At 42.9% G+C, this 20290-nt stretch overlaps 1 protein-coding gene across 3 annotated transcripts in view; it reads left to right on the top strand.

Moving 5' to 3' along the window:
- Window positions 1–19958, top strand: part of LOC129812736 (coiled-coil domain-containing protein 9B-like) — a 30590-nt gene extending 10632 nt beyond the window's left edge. For all 3 annotated transcript variants that reach the window (XM_055864564.1, XM_055864565.1, XM_055864566.1), the window contains 10 exons: window positions 1–171; window positions 3906–3977; window positions 8529–8713; window positions 11958–12004; window positions 12120–12170; window positions 12295–12391; window positions 13040–13073; window positions 13671–14388; window positions 14488–14570; window positions 14992–19958. In XM_055864564.1, the coding sequence (XP_055720539.1) occupies window positions 1–171; window positions 3906–3977; window positions 8529–8713; window positions 11958–12004; window positions 12120–12170; window positions 12295–12391; window positions 13040–13073; window positions 13671–14388; window positions 14488–14570; window positions 14992–15018 (1485 nt within the window). In that variant the 3' untranslated portion in view covers window positions 15019–19958. The remainder of the gene's footprint in view (window positions 172–3905; window positions 3978–8528; window positions 8714–11957; window positions 12005–12119; window positions 12171–12294; window positions 12392–13039; window positions 13074–13670; window positions 14389–14487; window positions 14571–14991) is intronic.
- The last annotated feature ends 332 nt before the right edge of the window (window positions 19959–20290 follow it).

Genomic DNA, 20290 nt, shown 5'->3' with positions numbered 1-20290 from the left:
GGTAAGAGGGTGGTGAGTGAAAGGCTGGAGAGAAGGCCAGGTCCAGGTCCCGCCAGTCTGCTGAATGTGAAGAGCCCTACAGAGGATGGCTTGCACCAGCACCTTGTGGAATCAGCAGGCAGAGGAAAACACCAGCACACTAACACAGCAAAGAAGGACACAGGACCACAGGTCAGCAGTGCATACACACGTTGGGCCGAATCCTAACTTGAGACATTGTAGTATAAGCGTAGTGCTGCTGCACACTCTAAACAGAGAGTCCTGGAGGAAACCAGCCTGCTTTTTATTAGAAAATATAGCGGTGACTATGCACTTTTTACACTATCAAGACTTTGGCTAGTTTTTATATTGCCTCCACGTCCTCCCCTGCTCTGTACCTTGTTGTTAATTAAGCCACCCTCCCCCTCTCTCATGTCTGTTCTCTCATACAATGCTGTCTTGTTTTACAGTTGTCAGACATGTCAGCAGGCCCCTCCCCTCCTGTGAAGAAGCACAAAGGCTGTTGGACAGGGGGAGGGCCCCAGGGGTGGTGATTGATTAGGGGGTGGGACTGGGAACTGTTCTGTCACACTGGTCTGGCCTGGAGCTAGTCAGGCCTGCTGGGGTGTAGCTAGTAAATCAAATCAAATCGTATTTGTCACATGCGCCGAATACAACAGGTGTAGTCCTTACAGTGAAACGCTTACTTACAAGCCCTTAACCAACAATGCAGTTTTAAGAAAAAATATAAATAAAAGTAACAAGTAATTAAAGAGCAGCAGTAAAATAACAATAGCGAGACTATATACAGGGGGTACCGGTACGGGGGCACCGGTTAGTCGAGGTAACTGAGGTAATATGTACATGTAGGTAGAGTTATTAAAGTGACTATACATAGATAATAACAGAGAGTAGCAGCATTGTAATAGAGGGGGGGGGGGGGGGGCAGGCAATGCAAATAGCCTGGGTAGCCATTTGATTAGATGTTCAGGAGTCTTATGGCTTGGGGGTAGAAGCTGTTTAGAAGCCTCTTGGACCTAGACTTGGTGCTCCGGTACCGCTTGCTGTGCGGTAGCAGAGAGAACAGTCTATGACCAGGGTGGCTGGAGTAACTACTATAGTCACGTCTGAGAGCCCTCAGTTCACATACAGGTGTTAAAACATGTAAATATCCCATTCGATGGTATATGGCGTCTTTTTTTCACAGAGGTCTGATCTGGAGGGCCGTAGCAGAGACCCTCAAGCAGCCCAGGTGGGATGTAGCTGCTGTATTCAGACAGAGCTGAGAGCGCTCAGCAGACATACAGCTTGTTAGTCCCTCTGTCTCTACAGTGGCCTGGCTGTTATGGTCATAATGAGACTGTAGGGAGAAGTATTTATCTAGCTGATCCAGGGCTTTCATTACGCTCACTCACACTGGACTGGCCGTTGGGAATGACTGCAGTGAATAACTTGGAAAATAGATCAGAAATGGTTTGCGTGTGTATTTCCTCCAAGGTCTTTTAATGTTTTTCTTTATTTTATTTAGCTTTTAGGAGCCATTGTTTAATTATAGCTTGCTTATTTTAAGGAAAATGTTAGGATAATTACGATGCTCCTTGTTGAGTCACTGTATTTCAAATCCCTAACATCCTGCCTTGTATTGCTACCTTTAGCTTTATTACTTAATGAGTTATGAGGCCGTGATATGGGTGTTTATAAATACTTAAAGATGTAGGAGTTTTAATTTACTGCCTGATGCAGGTTGTTTCATACAAGATGTGTGGACACACACATACACACACAGTACTGCCGGCTGCTGCCATACGGTTTCTGATTTAGAGCCCTTGGGCACACAGAGTCTCTGGAACAGCTGCTAGTGCTCTGGCTGTGGTCTGGCACTCACATCAACACACACGCACATTGGCCCAATCAACGCGCTGATGCACATCACAGACAGTTGATCCTCCAACACGAAAATGTGAAACTCAGTCAGGCTGTGTGAACAGAGATCAGTGCTGCAGGAGGAGAGGATAGATGCACAACGTTGTAGCGTGGTGTGGGACAGGACAGACAGAGGCTCTAGAATGATCTAGAACCATACCCTGTGTTTACAGACTCCTGCTGCTACAGCCAGGTCCAGCAATTTAACGTGACACATTTACAGGGTGAACAGGATGTTCCCTGGCTGTGTTTCTGGCCTGTATCTATCTGGTCAGACGCTCCTAGTCATGTCATGCTCACTGAATTAGAGTTTGAACTATGGCCAGTGTTTGGGCCACCTCAGCTGTGGAAGACTAGGCCTTTCTCCCAGGTCCACTTCTGTTTGGACCCTACTTATATAATGTTGTTCACCTCTTGTTCTGCAGAGCCTCTCCCCCCCCCCCCCCTATGCTCTCCTCAGACAGCCAACACTCTTACTGCAGCAGCATAGCCCCTACTGATCCACAGCTGACTCTATGGTCCACTGTGCCCTGCCCAGTCTTCCTCTGGTCTTCTGTGTGTGTCCAGACCAGATAGTCTCTCCATTGTGGAGGGTGGGGTAGCTACTGTACCCGAGAGACAGAATAGGAGGAGGGATGGGAGTGTCCCTGAGACAGGATGAGAAAGGGGGAGGATGGGAAGACAGGAAGCATTCCTGGTGGAGGGTGAGGAGGACTGAGACTGGGAGTCTCTGGAAAGGATGACGGCTGGAGTATCAGTAGGAAAATATGAGGGTGATAGTACCTTGAGGCACTACCTATCACTACAGGCCCTGCGGATAGGGAGGGGTAAGGGGGGGAGAAGAGAACCTGGCGTGCAGACATGCTGCTTCCAGTCTCTTTCTCCCCTGAGCCACGGAGAGTCTGCTCTCCTCCTCCACATTGTTTCCTCATTCCCACCATCATGAAAGAATGATTTAATCCAATTAACGTTTGGCTGCTTTTTGTTCTGAATGGGCTCATTATGCCGCTGACAGGACCGAGTGGGCAGCATGCCAAGGAAGGGTGAAGGAGATGAAAGAGTGTGAGAGAGGGATGACGAGTGTGAGATGGGGAGGAAAGAGAGAGAGTTGTAAGAGAGCGAGGGATCCTTTGTGTGTGTGCGCACAGGGGAACAAAATCCCAGGCTCCGTGGTGTGACTCTGAAGGTATTCTAAATCACTCCTCAGACAGTCTCCCTGACTCCTTCCAGAATTCCCAGTACCTCTATCACACAGTGTCTCTCACTGTTCTGGAGATATTTGCTAGTAGAACCAGCAGTCTCGGGCACAGTTCTCCAACTGGCAGTGTTTTTATTGTTGGATGTAAATCTGTAAAAACACCAGAAAATCAGCTCTAAGTGATTGTAATCTTGGAAATCTGTTCCAAAGTATTCCCACGCATAAAAGATAGATATGTGATTGTATACAAATGTAAGCAAGGTTTGAAATGATTATGTTTTAGTTAAATATGATATCAGTTTGGGCTTCTTGCGGTCAATTTGCAGTCTACAAATTATTTGTAATTATGTTACGGCTCCCTGACTTTCCGCTCAAGAAAAAATTGGCCCGAGGCTGAATTTAGTTGATGATCCCTGGTCTAGGGCCTTATTCAGTAGTGGAAGGTTGGCAATAGAAACGTTGTAGTGAATGGATACTGGGAAGAAAATGGTACTGTGTTAAGACTATAAATAGCATATATGAAAAGTCATAGAAAAAAGGTTGGGTAAGATAGGTTTGAGGTGTATGTACTGCTGTTGCTGTACTCCTGTTGCTGCTCAGGAGGGATCTGACTATTCATAGGGTGTTGGCTGTGAAAAATACTTTGATACTGTGTGTCCACTTGGGGGCAGTGTAGCTCTCTGAAAGTCTGCATGAATTGTTGTCCTGCTGAGGACAGGAATACATCATTTGTTGTCATTTGATAACTTTCTTTCTTTCGCTCTTTCTCGTTCTTGTTCTCTTTTTCTTTCTCTTTCTCTCTCAGGATGAAGGGGGGCAGGGAAAGTGTGTGACAGAGGAGCGTCACTGGCTGTCAGAGTGTGAGCCTTACTACCAGGTAAGAGACCAGACCCCTTCCTATTGGCCCTCGGGGGGGCCAATTCCTCTGTGACCACACTCCCTGTCTTCTGAGGTGACGATAGACTGCCTCTTTTCCAAAACACAAGTACCCTCCACCCCCCCACTCCCTCTGGTAAGCTGTCCCCATGTGCCTTCTGTGTGTTAGTGTTGCCAGTGAAATATAGGGCATAAACACTCTGATGCAGGCAGAGAGAGAGAGAGGGAGGGAGGTAGGCAAGGAGGGAGGGCACAGAGCTGCCAGAGCAGGAGGGAAGGAGCCACATGACAAGTGATGCTGTTCATGTCCACTCTGTTATACTACCTTGGTGTGTTCTCAGCCTGATTGTGGAGAATGCAATGAGTTAGTCAACCTTTTCCATCTGGACTGGTTTTTGGAAGCCAGTGATGCATAAGAAGAACATGATCAGAGACCCACCCCAGTAAAGCTTTGTTAGCGGCTTTGTTTTTTTAAAGCCTAGATATGACGTTTTTCTGATAGGGCCCTAAAAAATGTAGGGCCTGATTCAGTTCAGTTTTTCCCTAAATTCATTTTTTCCAGGTTTCTGTTTTTCCCAGTTTAAAAAAATGGATGTTGTAAGTCCACAACAATGCTTAAACCACATCAGGAGAACACTTTAAGGGTTGGGAAAAATATAAGAAATTTAGATTTTTGGTGTAGGTACCCTTTAGTGTAAGTGCGCACCAGCAAGACTGTTGTTTGGTTAGTGATGTTTCTGTAACCCTCATGATTGCAGAATTTGCTAAACAAATGGCCACTGGATTGATGCAAATAATCATGATATCATTCTGCTAGGTAGGCATGGGTTACTTTGTAGTTAACATTTAATTGAGAAGGTTTTTGGGAAAGCCTTTCCATCTACCAGATGAAGATTATCATCGGATAAAGGCGCACACACAGAGTGGCAGTCCTGTGCCGTTTCAGAAAATTGCAGGAAAATACGAATCCCTGATGCCTTTAGTTCATGTCTTATGAATAACTTTGGCAAATTAATGAATTTTCTAATATGTTCAATGCATTTAGTTGATTTCCTACTAAGTTCAATCATTTTTTTTATATTGTTGAATTCTGTTTTAATGTCTGGATTCCGTTATTCCGTACTCGTTCTCTGCAACGTGGATTTTATAGGGCCCTATTCTGATTGGGAAGTATCCAACACCGCTTCAAAGTAATTATGGTCATAGAGTTCAGGACAAGACAGCCCAGAGTTGTATTCAATGGACACCAAATATAGGAAAACAGATTACATTTATTGTACTTGTCCAATAAGAAACGTATGTTTTTCATTTTCTGTTGCAAAACGTTTTCCTACATTTTGCTACGATGCCCTAATGAATATGACCCAGGTCCTCTCTGTTGGCCAGTGTGCGGCTCCTCCAATGACTGTATATGAATGGAGAAAGCCGTCGATGAGGTCACACCATGCATTCCTAAGAATCATTGGCGCATTTGAAGCTCAGGAAGTTGGTTTTAGCTTGGTAAGATGGCCTCTCATGGGAGAGATTTATGTAGACTTAACCAGAGATACAGTGTACAATGTGAGTCATTGTACTGAAGGCAGATGGTCTGCTTATAAAGCAGACTGATAAGCAGAATCGCTGTATTCCCGCATGGACAGATTTTGATGGGAGCGTACGCCTCTCGCTTCGCCTCTTCCTCTCTGACTGCTCAGTGCTGCCCCTTCTCATTGAGTATCTCGTTGAAGGCCGACTGGGGTACTGCAGGATGTCATTAGCAACTGAATTATCCATAATTTATTCGTGATTTTTAAATAAGTGGTTCAGGGACATAAATCTGGTGTAATAGAAGCAATTATTGGTACCATGATTGTCTTTTGATTTTTAAAATGTTATTTACACGAAGATTGACATTTTCCCATTCACAATAAAGAGGGATCCTGTTTTCTGAAAACAATGACTGCAGTACCGCGGTTGGCCTTGACCTTTGTGGCTTCAATGAGAGGGGCGGTCGTTCTCCCCTGGGCTCCTCCCTGGCCCGTGTAACCCTGGGAGAGAGCGCCTGCAGAGGCAGGAAATTGAAAGTGCTAATTAGTGGTGTGGCTGGTGGAGCCAGCGGGAGCCGGCCTGTTAGAACATGTGAGACGTGCTGTCCCCTGTGGCCCCCTTGTCCTCCAGGACTGGTGGAGAAAAGACACAGAGGAGAGGATGATCACGGATGCCACGTTCCCGATACCACCTGCAGGAGAGCCACATGTTTACCTGTCTCTGATTGGTCCATACCTTTGAGGAAAACATCACCTCTTTCTGCCCCTAGTTTATCCCTCTGTGCCCTGTCACTGCCTCCCTCCCTGTCTCGCTCTCCCTCCCTGTCTTTGTCTGTCTCCTGGTTTGGTCATAAAAACCCTCCACAGACCACACATTGGTTTGTACAGTGGTAGCTATGTTATTGTGTGTCTATTTTCACCGATCATCATGACGTCCTCTGGCCTGCACACACTCTTAGCAATGACAACTTCCAGCCTTGTTCTTCCCCCTTCTTTTGCCAAGCATCTAACCTCCCTTAAGGCAGAGTTCATTGATATTTGAGATGCATCTTTGGGGCCATGTGGATGTTGTGAAGGGCATTTCTCAGAGCTTAATGTAATTCATTACTTTCCACTTCTGGAGCGCATAGTAGTGGTGTGGGTAAAATCACTGGGGAAGCCAAGCCAAAAACAACTATGTATTCCAACCTATGTGTTGTGATAATTGCATTGTTTGCTCTATAACCTGTTAGTTCATATACCTCGCCACCGTGATCTATAGGCCTAAGGCTGAGACGAAAATAAGAAAACAGTGGCAGAATAAATTCAACCACCTGAGCGCATTCAACCACCGGAGCGCAACATCAGTCCGGTGAAGTCCACAAAGCATATTGCATGTAACAAACAGTCAAGCAAGTTAATATTTTCAGACCATTAAACAAATATTGATTTGGAACCACGGAGAGTTACTGCAAGTCGCAAAGAAAACAGGAGCTGCCTCCAATGTTCCAGCACCACCAACTTCAACAATTCAACATAATCAAATCACCTCTGCTTAGTCTACTACAGTGACAACTAAAAGATACCAAAAACTATTTAGTCCAGTCAACGTTAGCTAAATATGATGTGGATGTCCATACTTTTGTGAGTGCGTGTGTTCGTGCAAGTAGAAAAAACATGTTGACTCACACTCACCCTAGAGAAATGCCATCCTCCTTTCTTTCATGTTGATGAAAGTCAATCACTCTGTCATATAGTACACGCTTTCATTTTTTGTTGTCCTAGGCTACCTAGTTATAATGTTTGCTCGCTAGCCTAATTTCCTTTCATGGGCAACGTTAGCTAGTTAACATTAGCTAGTTAACATTAGCCTTCTACATCTAGCTACATATTGAACTTCCATCCTCTCAGGCCAAGAGTATGTATGAATGAATTAATGGTTGGATCAGAATCGCCGTTATAATCATTGGCCAGTACGCAGAATTAAGTAAAGTCCAAATCCCTATCTCCACCCATGGCTAATTTAGGAAAGGGACAATTTTAGCTAGCTAGCTAGCCACCGGAGGACAACACAACGGGATGCACAACGAGTTTCTGTCAATGCTGTACTGTGTGCTCTCAATGCGATGTGGTTGGAGTGAAGCCAAATCCAAACGTGCTTCCCTTGACACTTTTTTTTTTTTTTTTGGTGCGCCAGGACCATTCACAGTTGAGCTCACTCAGTTTAGCTCAACACTGATTGGCTATTTTATTTTTTATCAAGGGAGGCCAAATGCTCACTGGTTTTCCTTGCATTCAATGCTAGCGGCGGCAACAATATTAATACTCTTTTTGAGCAGACGGCATCAGATAGATGGCCTACACATACAGAGACAGAGGGCTGCTGTTTCGCTCGCTCGGATGCTTTCTCCAGTGAGATACATTCAGCCTCTTGCGAATGGAAGGAATATTAAGAAACGCAGAGAGACGGAAAATATAAAATATATGTTTCTTATTTTCTGGGGAAGCCTGGCCTCCCTTGGCAACTATGAATACACGCCACTGCATATTAGTAGCAGTCCAGTGGTTTGGTCATCCATGGAAACATTATCACTATCATCACACTACAGAATTCCACTACCAACACTGGGCAGAGAGGATGAATCTCAATGGGAAGGATAATGAGTGAAACAAGATAATAACTTGGATGAAAGCCTGCAGACAGTGTAGTTATCTGGGACACCAGGTGACTAGTCCCAGTGATGCAATAAAAGCCCATCCAGTCTAGAGACATGTCCTCGTTCATGTAAGAACCAGGAGCACTTGTTCAGTTCTACCCCAGACCCCTGTTGTTTCTCTGATCTTCTGGACTGCACAGAGGCTTCACCAACCCAAGGCCAGCTGATTGTTGGCTGTTATTTTGACCTTTTATTGCTATTGTCTCCCATAGTTTGTTGAAAGCTACCTCTCACACCCAAAATACAGCTTTGATATCGGACTATGGCAAGCCTTTCACGGTTTTCACCACTGGCACTAAACTATGACTGGTACTTGTGTTCTCCTTGCAGAAGTCTGAGGGGCCAGGCCTGGCAGGCGACACAGACCTCACCATCCCCACGTCCAAAGAGGAGCAGCAGGAGTACCTGCACTGGAAGAAGGAGCGTGAGCAGATCGACCGGGAGCGCGTGGCCCGCCACAGAAATGCCAATGGCCAGTGGAGGCGGGCGTGGGACATGGACAAAACAGAGAATATGTAAGCCCACTCCTCCCATTCCTGGCTGCTTTGCACTTCGCTTTAGTTTGCATTGTCAATAATTTCAGTTTCTGCATGTTTGGCTGTTCCATTTGCTTGATGCATGTTTAAGTGCTCATTTTTCATTTGATTATAAAGTCATGTTACAATTAAAAATGAGTGTACTCTTCTGTATGTGCTCGTCTTCTGGTCTTTTTGTTTTCACATATCAACTTCAGCGTGCAGCTAACTACCACACATGTCATGTCTTACCATGCAATATAGACCATGCTTTTGTCATTGTAACTAAACTAACACATTAACTCACTCACTCATCAAGCAGATCACCTGCTCTGTTACCTCGTTGTTCAATAGAGGAAGTAGCCCGGACGCTCTCTTTTCTCTACTTTTTGTCTACTTCTATACATAGCCATTGACTGTTTTCTAAGGAAGCGCAGAATGATGTCTGTGGAGAAGACAGTGGTAAAAACAGGGAGAGCAATACTGTGATGTTTTTATTCTCATGGTTATGGACCTTTATCAAATTACTGGTAATGAACTAATAGGCTTGTTCCTGTTCTGACTCTCTAAGGTACTTTCAGTATGTTGAATTAGGCTGATGGAAGATGTCAATTGTTTGTAGGTATTAACACAACCCACATTTTGTGTCCTGGGGCCCCAGCCTCCAACCCAAAATAATTATATATTTTTGGTTGGGGGGGGGGGAGGGAGGGGGGGGGGGGGGGGGGGGGGGGTCCCCCCAGACAGCATATGAACATGTCATAAGGTATGGCAAAATATTTATAATTGCAGGAAATTTGCTTTAAAACTGCCATTTCCTCTCAGCTTCATGGCAGAATGTGTAGAATAGCAGTGAATTGGCTTTTAAACTGCAACATGTTCTCTCAGCCTCTTGGAAACATTTTTAGAATACTGAACAGCATGAGATTACTATAAAACTAATCCTGGAGGTTGGTGCCCTGTGGCCCCAGATGTGGTGGTCCGGCCCTGCCCGTGCGTCATCCCATGATACTGATTTCACACTGTCACAAGACTTAATCCAAACAAGTCACAAGACCGTAATAACAATTCACAGCAAATTGGAGACTGGCATATAATGCTATTAGAGGGATGACCTGGCAAAAATGTGTTTGTTTTCTGAGGTAACATCTTTATTGGATCACCTTAGTTTGTGAGCCATTCTTAGAAAAAGGCTTTGTTAGACCTTGAAGGGGGAAAGATGCCCTCTTAAAATATGTATCATGGAGTACTCAAACTACCTTCTCCTTAGTACTCTAACCTCCATCTCCCTTGGTTAGCTATTTTAGACATTGGGTGCTTCCACTAGAAGAAGTTGACCTGTGGTTTGTGATAAGCTGAAAGGCAACGTGATGGAACTAGGGAGAAGTAGAGTTGACCTTACTGACTCAACTTTGGTACACATCTTGATAAACCTAGGCCAGTTTAGGCTTACTAGGGAGTTTGTCCACCCTTTGCTGCAATAACAGCTTCCATTCTTCTGGGAAGACTTTCCACTAGATATTGGAACATTGCTGCGGGGACTTGCTTCCATTCAGCCACAAGCGCATTAGTGAGGTCGGGTACTGGGCGATTAGGCCTGGCTCGCAGTCGGTGTTCCAATTCATCCCAAAGGTGTTCGATGGGGTTGAGGTCAGGGCTCTGTGCAGGCTGGTCAAGTTCTTCCACACCGATCTCTATAAACCATTTCTGTATGGTCCTCGCTTTGTGCATGCGGACATTTTCATGCTGAAACAGGAAAGGGCCTTCCCCAAACTGTTGCCACAAAGTTGGAAGCACAGAATCATCTAGAATGTCATTGTATGCTGTAGCATTAAGATTTCCCTTCACTAGAACTAAGGGGCCTAGCCCGAACCATTATTCCTCCTCCACCAAACGTTACAATTGGCACTATGCATTCGGGCAGGTAGCGTTCTCCTGGCATCCGCCAAACCCAGATTTGTCTGTCGGACTGCCAGATGGTGAAGTGGGATTCATCACTCCAGAGAACGAGTTTCCACTGCTCCAGAGTCCAACGGCGGTGAGCTTTACACCACTCCAGCCGACGCTTAGCACTGCGTATGGTGATCATAGGCTTGTGTGCTGCTGCTTGGCCATGGAAACCCATTTCATGAAGCTCCCGACGACCAGTTCTTGTGCTGACGTTGCTTCCAGAGGCAGTTTGGAACTCGGTGGTGAGTGTTGCAACTGAGGACAGATGTTTTTTTACGAGCTTCAGCACTCGGGATCCCGTTCTGTGAGCTTGTGTGGCCTATCACTTTGCCGCTGAGCCTTTGTTGTTCCTAGACATTTCCACTTCACAATAACAGCACTTACAGTTGACCAGGGCAGCTCTAGCAGGGCGGAAATTTGACAAACTGACTTGTTGGAAAGGTGGCATCCTTTGAGGGTGCCACGTTGAAAGTCACTGAGCTCTTCAGTAAGGCCATTCTACTGCCAATGTTTGTCTATGGAGATTGCATGGCTGTGTGCTCAATTTTATACACCTGTCAGCAAAGTGTAGCTGAAATTGCCGAATCGACTAGGTGTGTCCACATACTTTTGTATATAGTGTATAACCTACATTATTTGATTTTGAAACCCACTATTTGGCTATGTATTGAGGCACTATCCTTTCAGACAGTGTCATCCTTACTACCAGGAAAAGAAAAATGAACACCCGCTTCTTTTTCTATTGTTAGGTTTCTAACACAGCTGATGTGCTGTGAGTGGCCCAGTGGCTGGATAAATAAAAGTACTGTTTAGAAGAAAGAAGCATCTAACTTTAAAGAGAGGAGAGAACAGGAGACTATTTTTAGCTGGGGTTGGGATGCCTTTCCTTTTTTGGCATGGTTTAAAAAAGGCCCCAGAGACTAAATAGAGCAAGAAAAGTATTTTTTTGATTCAGCAGCTTAGATGTTCTCAATGATTGAGGAGTGTAGAAGCATGACTTCAAGATACCATACTCATCTTTGTACAATGTGTCATTCTATCTCTGAGCTCAGAACATAATGATACAGGGAAATGAATATGGCTGTAAATTGTTAGGTTAGTGGAACAATACAGATATTTAAGAATGTCTAAATGCATGGGATCCTTCATGAACCCTGGCATGAAAGAGTTTGCCTGTTTACTTTTTAACACCAAAACCATGGATTCATTATCTGGTAGTTATTCTGTTGATGGAACATCCTGGCTGTGTATTTGGTTTTAGTTCTTTCACTGTAAACAAAATGTCTCTATTTAGGTTTTCAGATAAATCTGAGGAGAGAGTACAGGGGCCTCCAGATAGAGGTGAGAAATTCACTCTGTAATAAATTGGAAACATTCTTGTCAACTCAAACACTGAGGAATAGTCAGACCATAATCAAGTGATACCCAATAATTGTTGAACTTGTTTCATTTCAAGGAGGAAGAAATGCAAGGAGAGGTTACCCCAAATCAAATGCTGAGTCACGGGGTGAGTTGGAATGCTGTAAACTGTGCACCAGCAGCTGAATCAGTTCAACATCAGTGTTGAAGTTCTAAGTACATGCTACTTACTGATAGAGGAACCATTCTGTTTCTCTTGTTTGTATTGACAGTTCAGCAACCACGGGGAAGAGACAAGGGGGTTAAAAAAGTGCCAGCGGTCAGCAGTAAAGCCAAGGGCAAGGATCGGCTGACTGGGAGGGCCAGGAGGTGAGTAGCAGCAGATTTTAAATTGTAGTAGCAGCCCGTGTTGAGAGAAGGAAACCACACACATACAGTAGCCTGGCTGTATGCAAAACACACTGGGACTTACTCTAAAGCTGCACATTTGTCAAATGATAAAAAAACATTCACTTTTTCACTGTTCCAGCGTTTTATACTGTAGCCATTCGTGAGGCTAGAATGCTTTTAGTCTGTTAGCAGTGCTTGAGAGGCAGGTGTTGGTGGCTGTGCAGTTTTCTGAGATTGAGCTAGCCATGGGAAAGAGCAGTCAGGTCTGTCCAGACAGTAGTCCCTGGCCTCAGTGGCTTGTTATTAGGCTTTGCTGCTGGTGCAAATGGGAAAAGAGCAGCGTGTGAAGAGAACTGCTGAGACCAGCCTAGAGCATCTCTCAGGATGTGCAGAGACGATGATTAAACACACACGTGTGTAAGAGGACCTATCATCCTTCTCCATTTTCTTCTCGTCTCACTCACACGCTATATTTTTCTCTCTCTATTTGTGATACCATACAGAACAGAAATAGTGTTTTTTCTGTGTATTTTTCTAAGCGCAAAAGCACTCTTTGTTACCTGGATACTGAAGTACATAGACCACTCATTCTGAATGCTTCTAATCATAAACCTTTTAACATTTCAGATGGGATGCCAGCGAGGATGGGGATGATTTGCAGGTGGGGTTTAAACTGAATGCTTTGCTTTGATAATGTACACTGAACAAAATATAAACGCAACAAATACTGTAAAGTGTTGGTCCCATGTTTCATGAGCGGAAATAAAAAAAATCACAGAAATGTTCGATATGCACAAAAAGCTTATTTCTCTTAAATGTTGTGCACAAATGTTTCCATCCCTGTTGGTGAGCATTTTTCCTTTGCCAAGATAATCACTCCACCTGACAGGTGTGGCATATCAAGAAGCTGATTAACACAACATGATCATTACACAGGTGCACCTTGTGCTGGGGACAATAAAAGGCCACTTTAAAAGTGCAGTTTTGCCAGAGAATTTAATGTTAATTTCTCTACCATAAGCTGCCTCCGACGTTGTTTTAGAGAATTTGGCAGTTCGTCCAACTGGCCTCACAACCGTAGACCACGTGTGCTGAGGAGTATTTCTGTCTGTAATAAAGCCATTTTGTAGCTCAGTAAAATCTTTAAAATTGTTGTATGTTGCGTTTTATATTTTTGTTCTGTATAGCTCTGTGCTTTGATGAAAGATGGCTGTGCTTGGGCTCATATTACCAATGGAATTTGTTTTTGGTTCTTTAGGCCTCCGAGACAAGTTTGGAGGAATTCTTAGAAGAGTTTGATGCTTTGGGTGGGCCTGACGTAGACGACTCCACTGCAGAAACTCCAGAGATCAAAGATGTTTACCTCAAAATTGAGTCTTTCCTGACCCCGGATGTGGTGAAGACCGAGGAGGTGAGTGGACCCGTCAGTCCTGCCCTGGACCAAGCCGACTGGTTTCAAGCCCCAGCCGACACCTTAGAGGAGGGTACACCCAGACAGGAGAAGGCTAAGGAATCGTCCCCTCGAGCTGCAGAGAAGAAGGTCCGCTTCTCGGTGGAGCTCAAGGGGCCCGGGGCCTACGAGCAGCCCAGTACGGGAGCCCAGAACTCTGCCCGCTCAGAAACCACGGGAGCCAGCACTTTAAAAGTGTCCTCCCCCAGCAAAAACAGCTATGAGGTGGAGAAGCCGAACCAGGCCCCCGAGGGCCCTCCGAAGGACGCTGGTAATGCCCTGGACCAGGGTAATAAACCTGCTAAAGCTCTCCAGGCACAAAGCTCATCGGATGGGCAGACACCGGGGCAGGAGGGCTCTGAGCTTGCCGATACCTCCAAAACAGAGTGTGCTGAAAGCGGCCATGACAGTGTGCCCACCCCTGTTTTTCCCACTTCACACAGCAATGTCAAAGACGCTGCCCCTCCACAGGAGAATGCTGTCCAGCCTTTAGAACATGCTAAGAGCAATAGCAACAGAAATACAGGTAGGCAATTGTTTTGTTCATGGATGCTCCCTGTCAAATAGGTACAGTGAATAGTTATCACTATGATGTAACGTTAAAAAAAATGGGTTCCCTTCACAGAGGAACTGATTGACTCTAGTCTGTCTGTTCTGAGGCTGGAGTCAGGAGAGACTCACCCAACCCACACCACCAGCACTGACAAGGTCAGTACAGACTGAGAGGATGAAACTGTAATGGATGGATGGATGGATGGATGGATGGATGGATGGATGGATGACTCATGTGCATTGTAGTCTGGACTGAGAGATGGAGCGAATGAGACAAAGAAACTGGATGGATAGAGAGAAGTGTGTATGATTCATCAGGGCTGCAAAATGTGGATATTTGATTGCTGCATGAGTGTTCACTATGTTCTTCTGTATTGTTCAAGTGGATTTAAAATAGCTGAGAGACCATGCATATTCAGATTCCAGCTCTTCACCACTGTAGCATGGTGCATTACCAACCACTTGTGCAAAAATAAGTACTGTATGCCTACCATTGAGTAAAAACAATAATGTACTAACTTACACTTATTTAAAAATGCACATTGTTTAACCCCTTTTTCATTGTTTTGTTTCATAGGCAAGAGAAAATGGGAAGAATGTTTGAAGGACTTTCAACGTTTATATGAATTAGTCAATATGTAAAACCAAAACATGCTTAAGTAGAGAATTTACCATAAGCCTTTTCAGTTGAAAGTGGAACTCACAGCACTTTAACTACTTTGCAGATATGAAACAGACAATCATAATATCAGTCAAAAATATCACATTCCCAGTTCATGCTACAAAACCAACTTTATAAGAGGTTTTAAAAATAGGTTCTATTTGACAAAAAATTCCATGACGTAGAGTAAGGCATTATTGGCAGAATAGATGGATGCAGTTCAATGCATGATTCATCTAATTCACCAATACATTTCATGGTAGTCCAAAAAATATCGCTATCAGCTTGTAAATCACAGCTGGCCTGGTACATTGTTTGCTGCCTTCTTTCGGGATGCACTGCTTCAGTTTCAATGACGCAATATTTTGTCCAAAATATTGACAAATATAATTTAGGCTCGGAATGTCAATACAATAGTGATGGACATTCAGAGTATTTTCTGTGAGTTGGCTAATTTGGCTCCGTTCACTTAAAAGAGCTGGCTCATTTGGCTCTGAAACGGCTCTTTGTTCCAAATGCTTAAAAATTGACTTTGACCCATGATTTTTAGAACCACCTAAAACCAATCTCCAATGTTAAGCCCAAAAAGTAGGCTACCATTTATATCAGATCGGGAAATTCGGATTCAAATATATTTTTACCTGGCCAAATTTATTCGATTATTATTAGTTTAAGCACTGCAAAAATGAGTGTGGACCCGAATGTATGCATAGTATTTGTATAGTAGCAGTATGCAAATCAGGAAGCCAAATGAACGTCTCTTTCAACAATGCAATTCGGTTCCCGATGTTCACCAAAAAGTTATGTTCAAGCTAACTACCCATCACTACAATCAAACTAGCAAGGGCAATGATCACAAGTCAGCCATAACGTGGCTAATAGGCTAGCGTATCTATTTATGTAGCTATTTATTTAGCAAGCTAAAAACACAGCCAAATGAGCTAGCTGCTGGGAGGATGTCATGTCATTAGATGAGTGGGTGAGTGACCGACTTTTTCCACTCATATCGTTTTTCGGTGGCAACAGCTAGAGATGAATTTGGTTAGCTAGCAAGAAATGTGAATCGCTTGGCTAGCTAGCTAGCTATGCTGAACTTGAACGACCGTTACACACAGTTTGCATGCAGATCTCTTAGTTGTCAATCAAATGTATTTGGCATCAATCAAATGGGCGGGCAGGCAGTTCCCATTCAGTTGTCAAAACGTAGGTTGGGACAAGCATGCATTGGCAGGCAAGCTGCAGAATGGTTAGCAGGCTACTTATTCTCAATCGTTTCAGTGCAATTTTGAGGGCCAACTACAAGCTGAAAAAGTTTGAGAGGGTTTATCTATTCTTGCCTCGTTAGATTTTAAATCATCTAGCTCTGGCTAACATTAGTTGTTGATTTTAGGGAGGGATAATCTACCTGTTATTGATTGTTTGTTCAATTGGACGGTAAAGTTCCCAAATGTAAGAGGAGTCCCGTGGTGTTTACATATTTGCAGAAATCCATTTTCAGGTGTATTTTTTTGGCTAATGGTTTAAAGTCACGCTGTTGCTACTGCCTGTAAACACACAGTCCAGTTCAAAGTGAAAGATGGCAGGCCCATGTGGCAAATGGCTTATTTGCATATAGACCTACTGTGTAGAGTCCGGTCTGTGTAGAATCCGGTTCTGGACAGGACTGACACGTTTTTAATTAGGTTTTATTTACTGCGGTGTCTATTAATTGTCCAAATGCAGGGCCGCTTTCCCCACTACATATTACTATAGAATTTTCACAAATGCCTTACTCGACATAATTTCCAATCATTCTATGAAAGTGTGAAAGTAGGAAAAAAAACATTTTAGTGCTAGCTTGTCAGAAAATGCTGTCAGTTCCACTTTAATAGCACATTTGCTTCCAATAGCTCTTTGAATATGTCCTGTGCCTAGTTGGTCAAGGTGAGACTAGCATCCACAATGTTCTTTCATTTGAAACGATGCTAGTTGCTCACAGTGGGAAAAGGAAACGATAAATGTTCAAAGTAAGTCATTTTGAGAATTTTGTCTGCTTGAAAATACTTACAAGCACTTTATTCTTTGAGGTATGAGTATTGACATGTCATACATTATGTAAGTGTGCTATTTGAATGGCAAACTTATGTTGAATGGCTGTCTTTGTTTACATTTGAAGTATTATTTCAAAATACCAGTCCTAATGCTTGTATTAGTTCAGTTCCTATGGATGACTAACGGACATGACCTGAACAGGCCCTGCGTTTAAACTTCACCCTCCGCAACTGATTGTCAATCAAATGACCTGGTGTTGTTGTGTCAATCTTTGCCTTAGCAGTAGGCCTAATTTGAATGATGAAATATAATTAGCATTATATGCTTATAGTTCTACTGTACACTGGCTGTATTTACAGTGCTGTGAAAAAGTATTTGTCTCCTTATACTCAATAACTGGTTGTGCCACCTTTAGCTGCAATGACTGCAATGTGCTGCACATATTTTTGTGTCTGAATGTTATCAGATCTTCAACCAAAACCTAATATTAGATAAAGGGAACCTGCGTTTACAAATAACAAAAAAATATGCAGTATATACTTATCTTATTTATTTAATTAACAAAGTTATGCAACACCCAATTCCCCTGTGTGAAAAAGTAACTGCCCCCTTATATTCAATAACTGGTTGTGCCACTTTAAGCTGCAATGACTCCAACCAAACGCTTCCTGTAGTTGTTGATCAGTCTCTCACGTCACTATGGAGGAATTTTGTCCCAGTCTTGCATGTAGAACTGCTTTAACTCAGCGACATTTGTGGGTTTTTAAGCATGAACTGCTCGTTTCAAGTCCTGCCACAACATCTCAAATTGGGATTAGGTCTGGACTTTAACTGAAGGCCATTCCAAAACTTCAAATGTGTTGCTTTCTAGCCATTTTCATGTCGACCTGATTGTGTGTTTTGGATCATTGTTTTGCTGCATGACCCAGCTGCGCTTAAGCTTCAGCTCACAGTTGGCTGGCCTGACATTTCCCTGTAGAATTCTCTGATACAGAGCAGAATTCATGGTTTCTTCTATTAAGGCAAGTCGTCCAGGTCCTGAGGCAGCAAAGCATCCCCAAACCATCACACTACCACCACCATGCTTGACCGTTGGTATGATGTTCTTACTGTAGAATGCTGTGTTTGGTGTTCTCCAGACATAATGGGACCCATGTCGTTCAAAAAGTTGACTCAAGTTTGTCAAAAAGCACCTGAAAACACCTGGATGATAATCAAGACTTTTGGAAGAATGTTCTATGGACAGATGATTCAAAAGTATAACTTTTTGCACACTGAGTTACAGCAGTTTTGCATTGAAGTGTGGGCCAAAATTCCTTCACAGTGACGTGAGAGACTGATCAACTACTACTGGAAGTTTAGGGTTCCAGTCATTGCAGCTAAAGGTGACACAACCAGTTATTGAGTGTAAGGGGGAAATTACTTTTTCACACATAAAATAACTATGTAATTGTTGTGTTATTTGTTCACTCAGGTTCTATTGATCAAATATTAGGTTTTGGTTGAAGATCTGATAACATTCAGTATCAAAAATATACAAAAGTAGAGAACATTAAAAAGGGGGCAAATACTTTTCATGGCACTGTATGTAACTTTTCTTATTATCAATTAACTAGAAAGCTCCGACCATTGCACTTATCTGTTGATATGATAGCTCATTCATTCATACAGTAGTTTACGGCTTGGTTTGGTGAAACCAGTTACATGAAGTAAAAGTCAATTCAAGTGCATTATTTAAGTGTGGGATTACTATGTAATATAAAGTTCCGTATACATTTTCTGCTATTTTCAAATACAAATCGTATTGGCAAAAAAGTAAATATAACTAAAATGCTAGAAGGTTCCTCCTTCAATGATGGTTGTTAATTGTTGCATTGTTTTTCTTCAAAGAAGATGTAGGAACTACTTCACGTTTAGTTTTGAGTGATGTGCTATTAACGAATGGTCAATGTTGATGTATTTCTCTCAATTGGATTATCAAGTACTATTTTCTGGAGTGTAAACTCTTACTTGTTGACATTAGCAGATGGATTGCTTTATTTAAAATAGGGAAAAGGTCATTATTCATTTCTCTGTTTTATCATACTTTGATAGACTGACAACAAAATATGACTGCGCGCCTTACCATGTAATAAATAGTAAGTGTATTAATGAAACACTTTCGTTAATTTTGTTTTATCATACTTCTTTATGCAATTCAGTGTACAGCACATGTTGGAGAACATGGTATTAAAAGCACATTGCCATAGCCAAGTGACAATTTACAGGAGCAAATTGAGGTTCTTTCGATTGTTATTAAAAGGAGCTGTGGAGGTGAAAAATAAAGAGTGAAATTGAGAGTGAACAGAATTGAAGTTATTTGTTGGGAGAAAACAGAAGTGAACAAATTGATCCCGGGAGAGGGAGAAAGGGAGGGAGTTGTACGTAGGGAGGTTTTTTGTGCGAAGTAGTGGAATTGACTTCAACCATGTGACTGTAGTGCAACACGTACTTCTCCTGTTCAGTGCCTGTTCGATTTTAGATAAGGGTTACAGTTTGTTTGTTTGTTTGGTAAGTGTATTTATTGCTTGATATTTACGTCATCACCAAGCCTTGCCTAATGACACTTGAACATTTTAGAAATGATTGTCTGCCATATTACTGCTCCTTTCAACATTAATGTGTATCACTGTGAGCCCTGTGCTCCATGGACTCACACAGGATGTTTGAATAATTCAAAAAAAGTGTGTGTCCATTGAGCTTTTTTACAGTCAAATTTCTTCTTTGTTTGTATTAACTTGAGTGCAAATTCCATGATTGTAAAACAGTTGTAAGTTAGCATACAACACAATAAAAAAGTACCCCCTGTTTCAGATTCTGTCTTTCTCTTTCTGTCATGCTTTACACAGAGGTGCACAACTGACTGCACAAAAATATTATCTCTTGTCCCCTAACCCAGACCTATAGAAACATCATGAAAATGGCATGAATGTGAAAAGTATTTTTCCTATGTAATATACACACTGAGTATACAACACATTAAGAAAACCTCTTTCCATGACATAGACTGACCAGGTGAAAGCTATGATACCTTATTGATGTCACTTGTTAAATCCACTTCAATCATTGTAGATGAATGGGAGCAGACAGGTTAAAGAACGATTTTTAAGCCTTGGGACAATTGAGACGTTGATGATGTATGTGT

The sequence above is a fragment of the Salvelinus fontinalis genome, chromosome 16 (genome assembly GCF_029448725.1).
Source record: "Salvelinus fontinalis isolate EN_2023a chromosome 16, ASM2944872v1, whole genome shotgun sequence".
In the NCBI taxonomy this organism is placed as follows: Eukaryota; Metazoa; Chordata; class Actinopteri; order Salmoniformes; family Salmonidae; genus Salvelinus; species Salvelinus fontinalis.
This window is presented reverse-complemented; position numbering and strand designations above follow the sequence as displayed.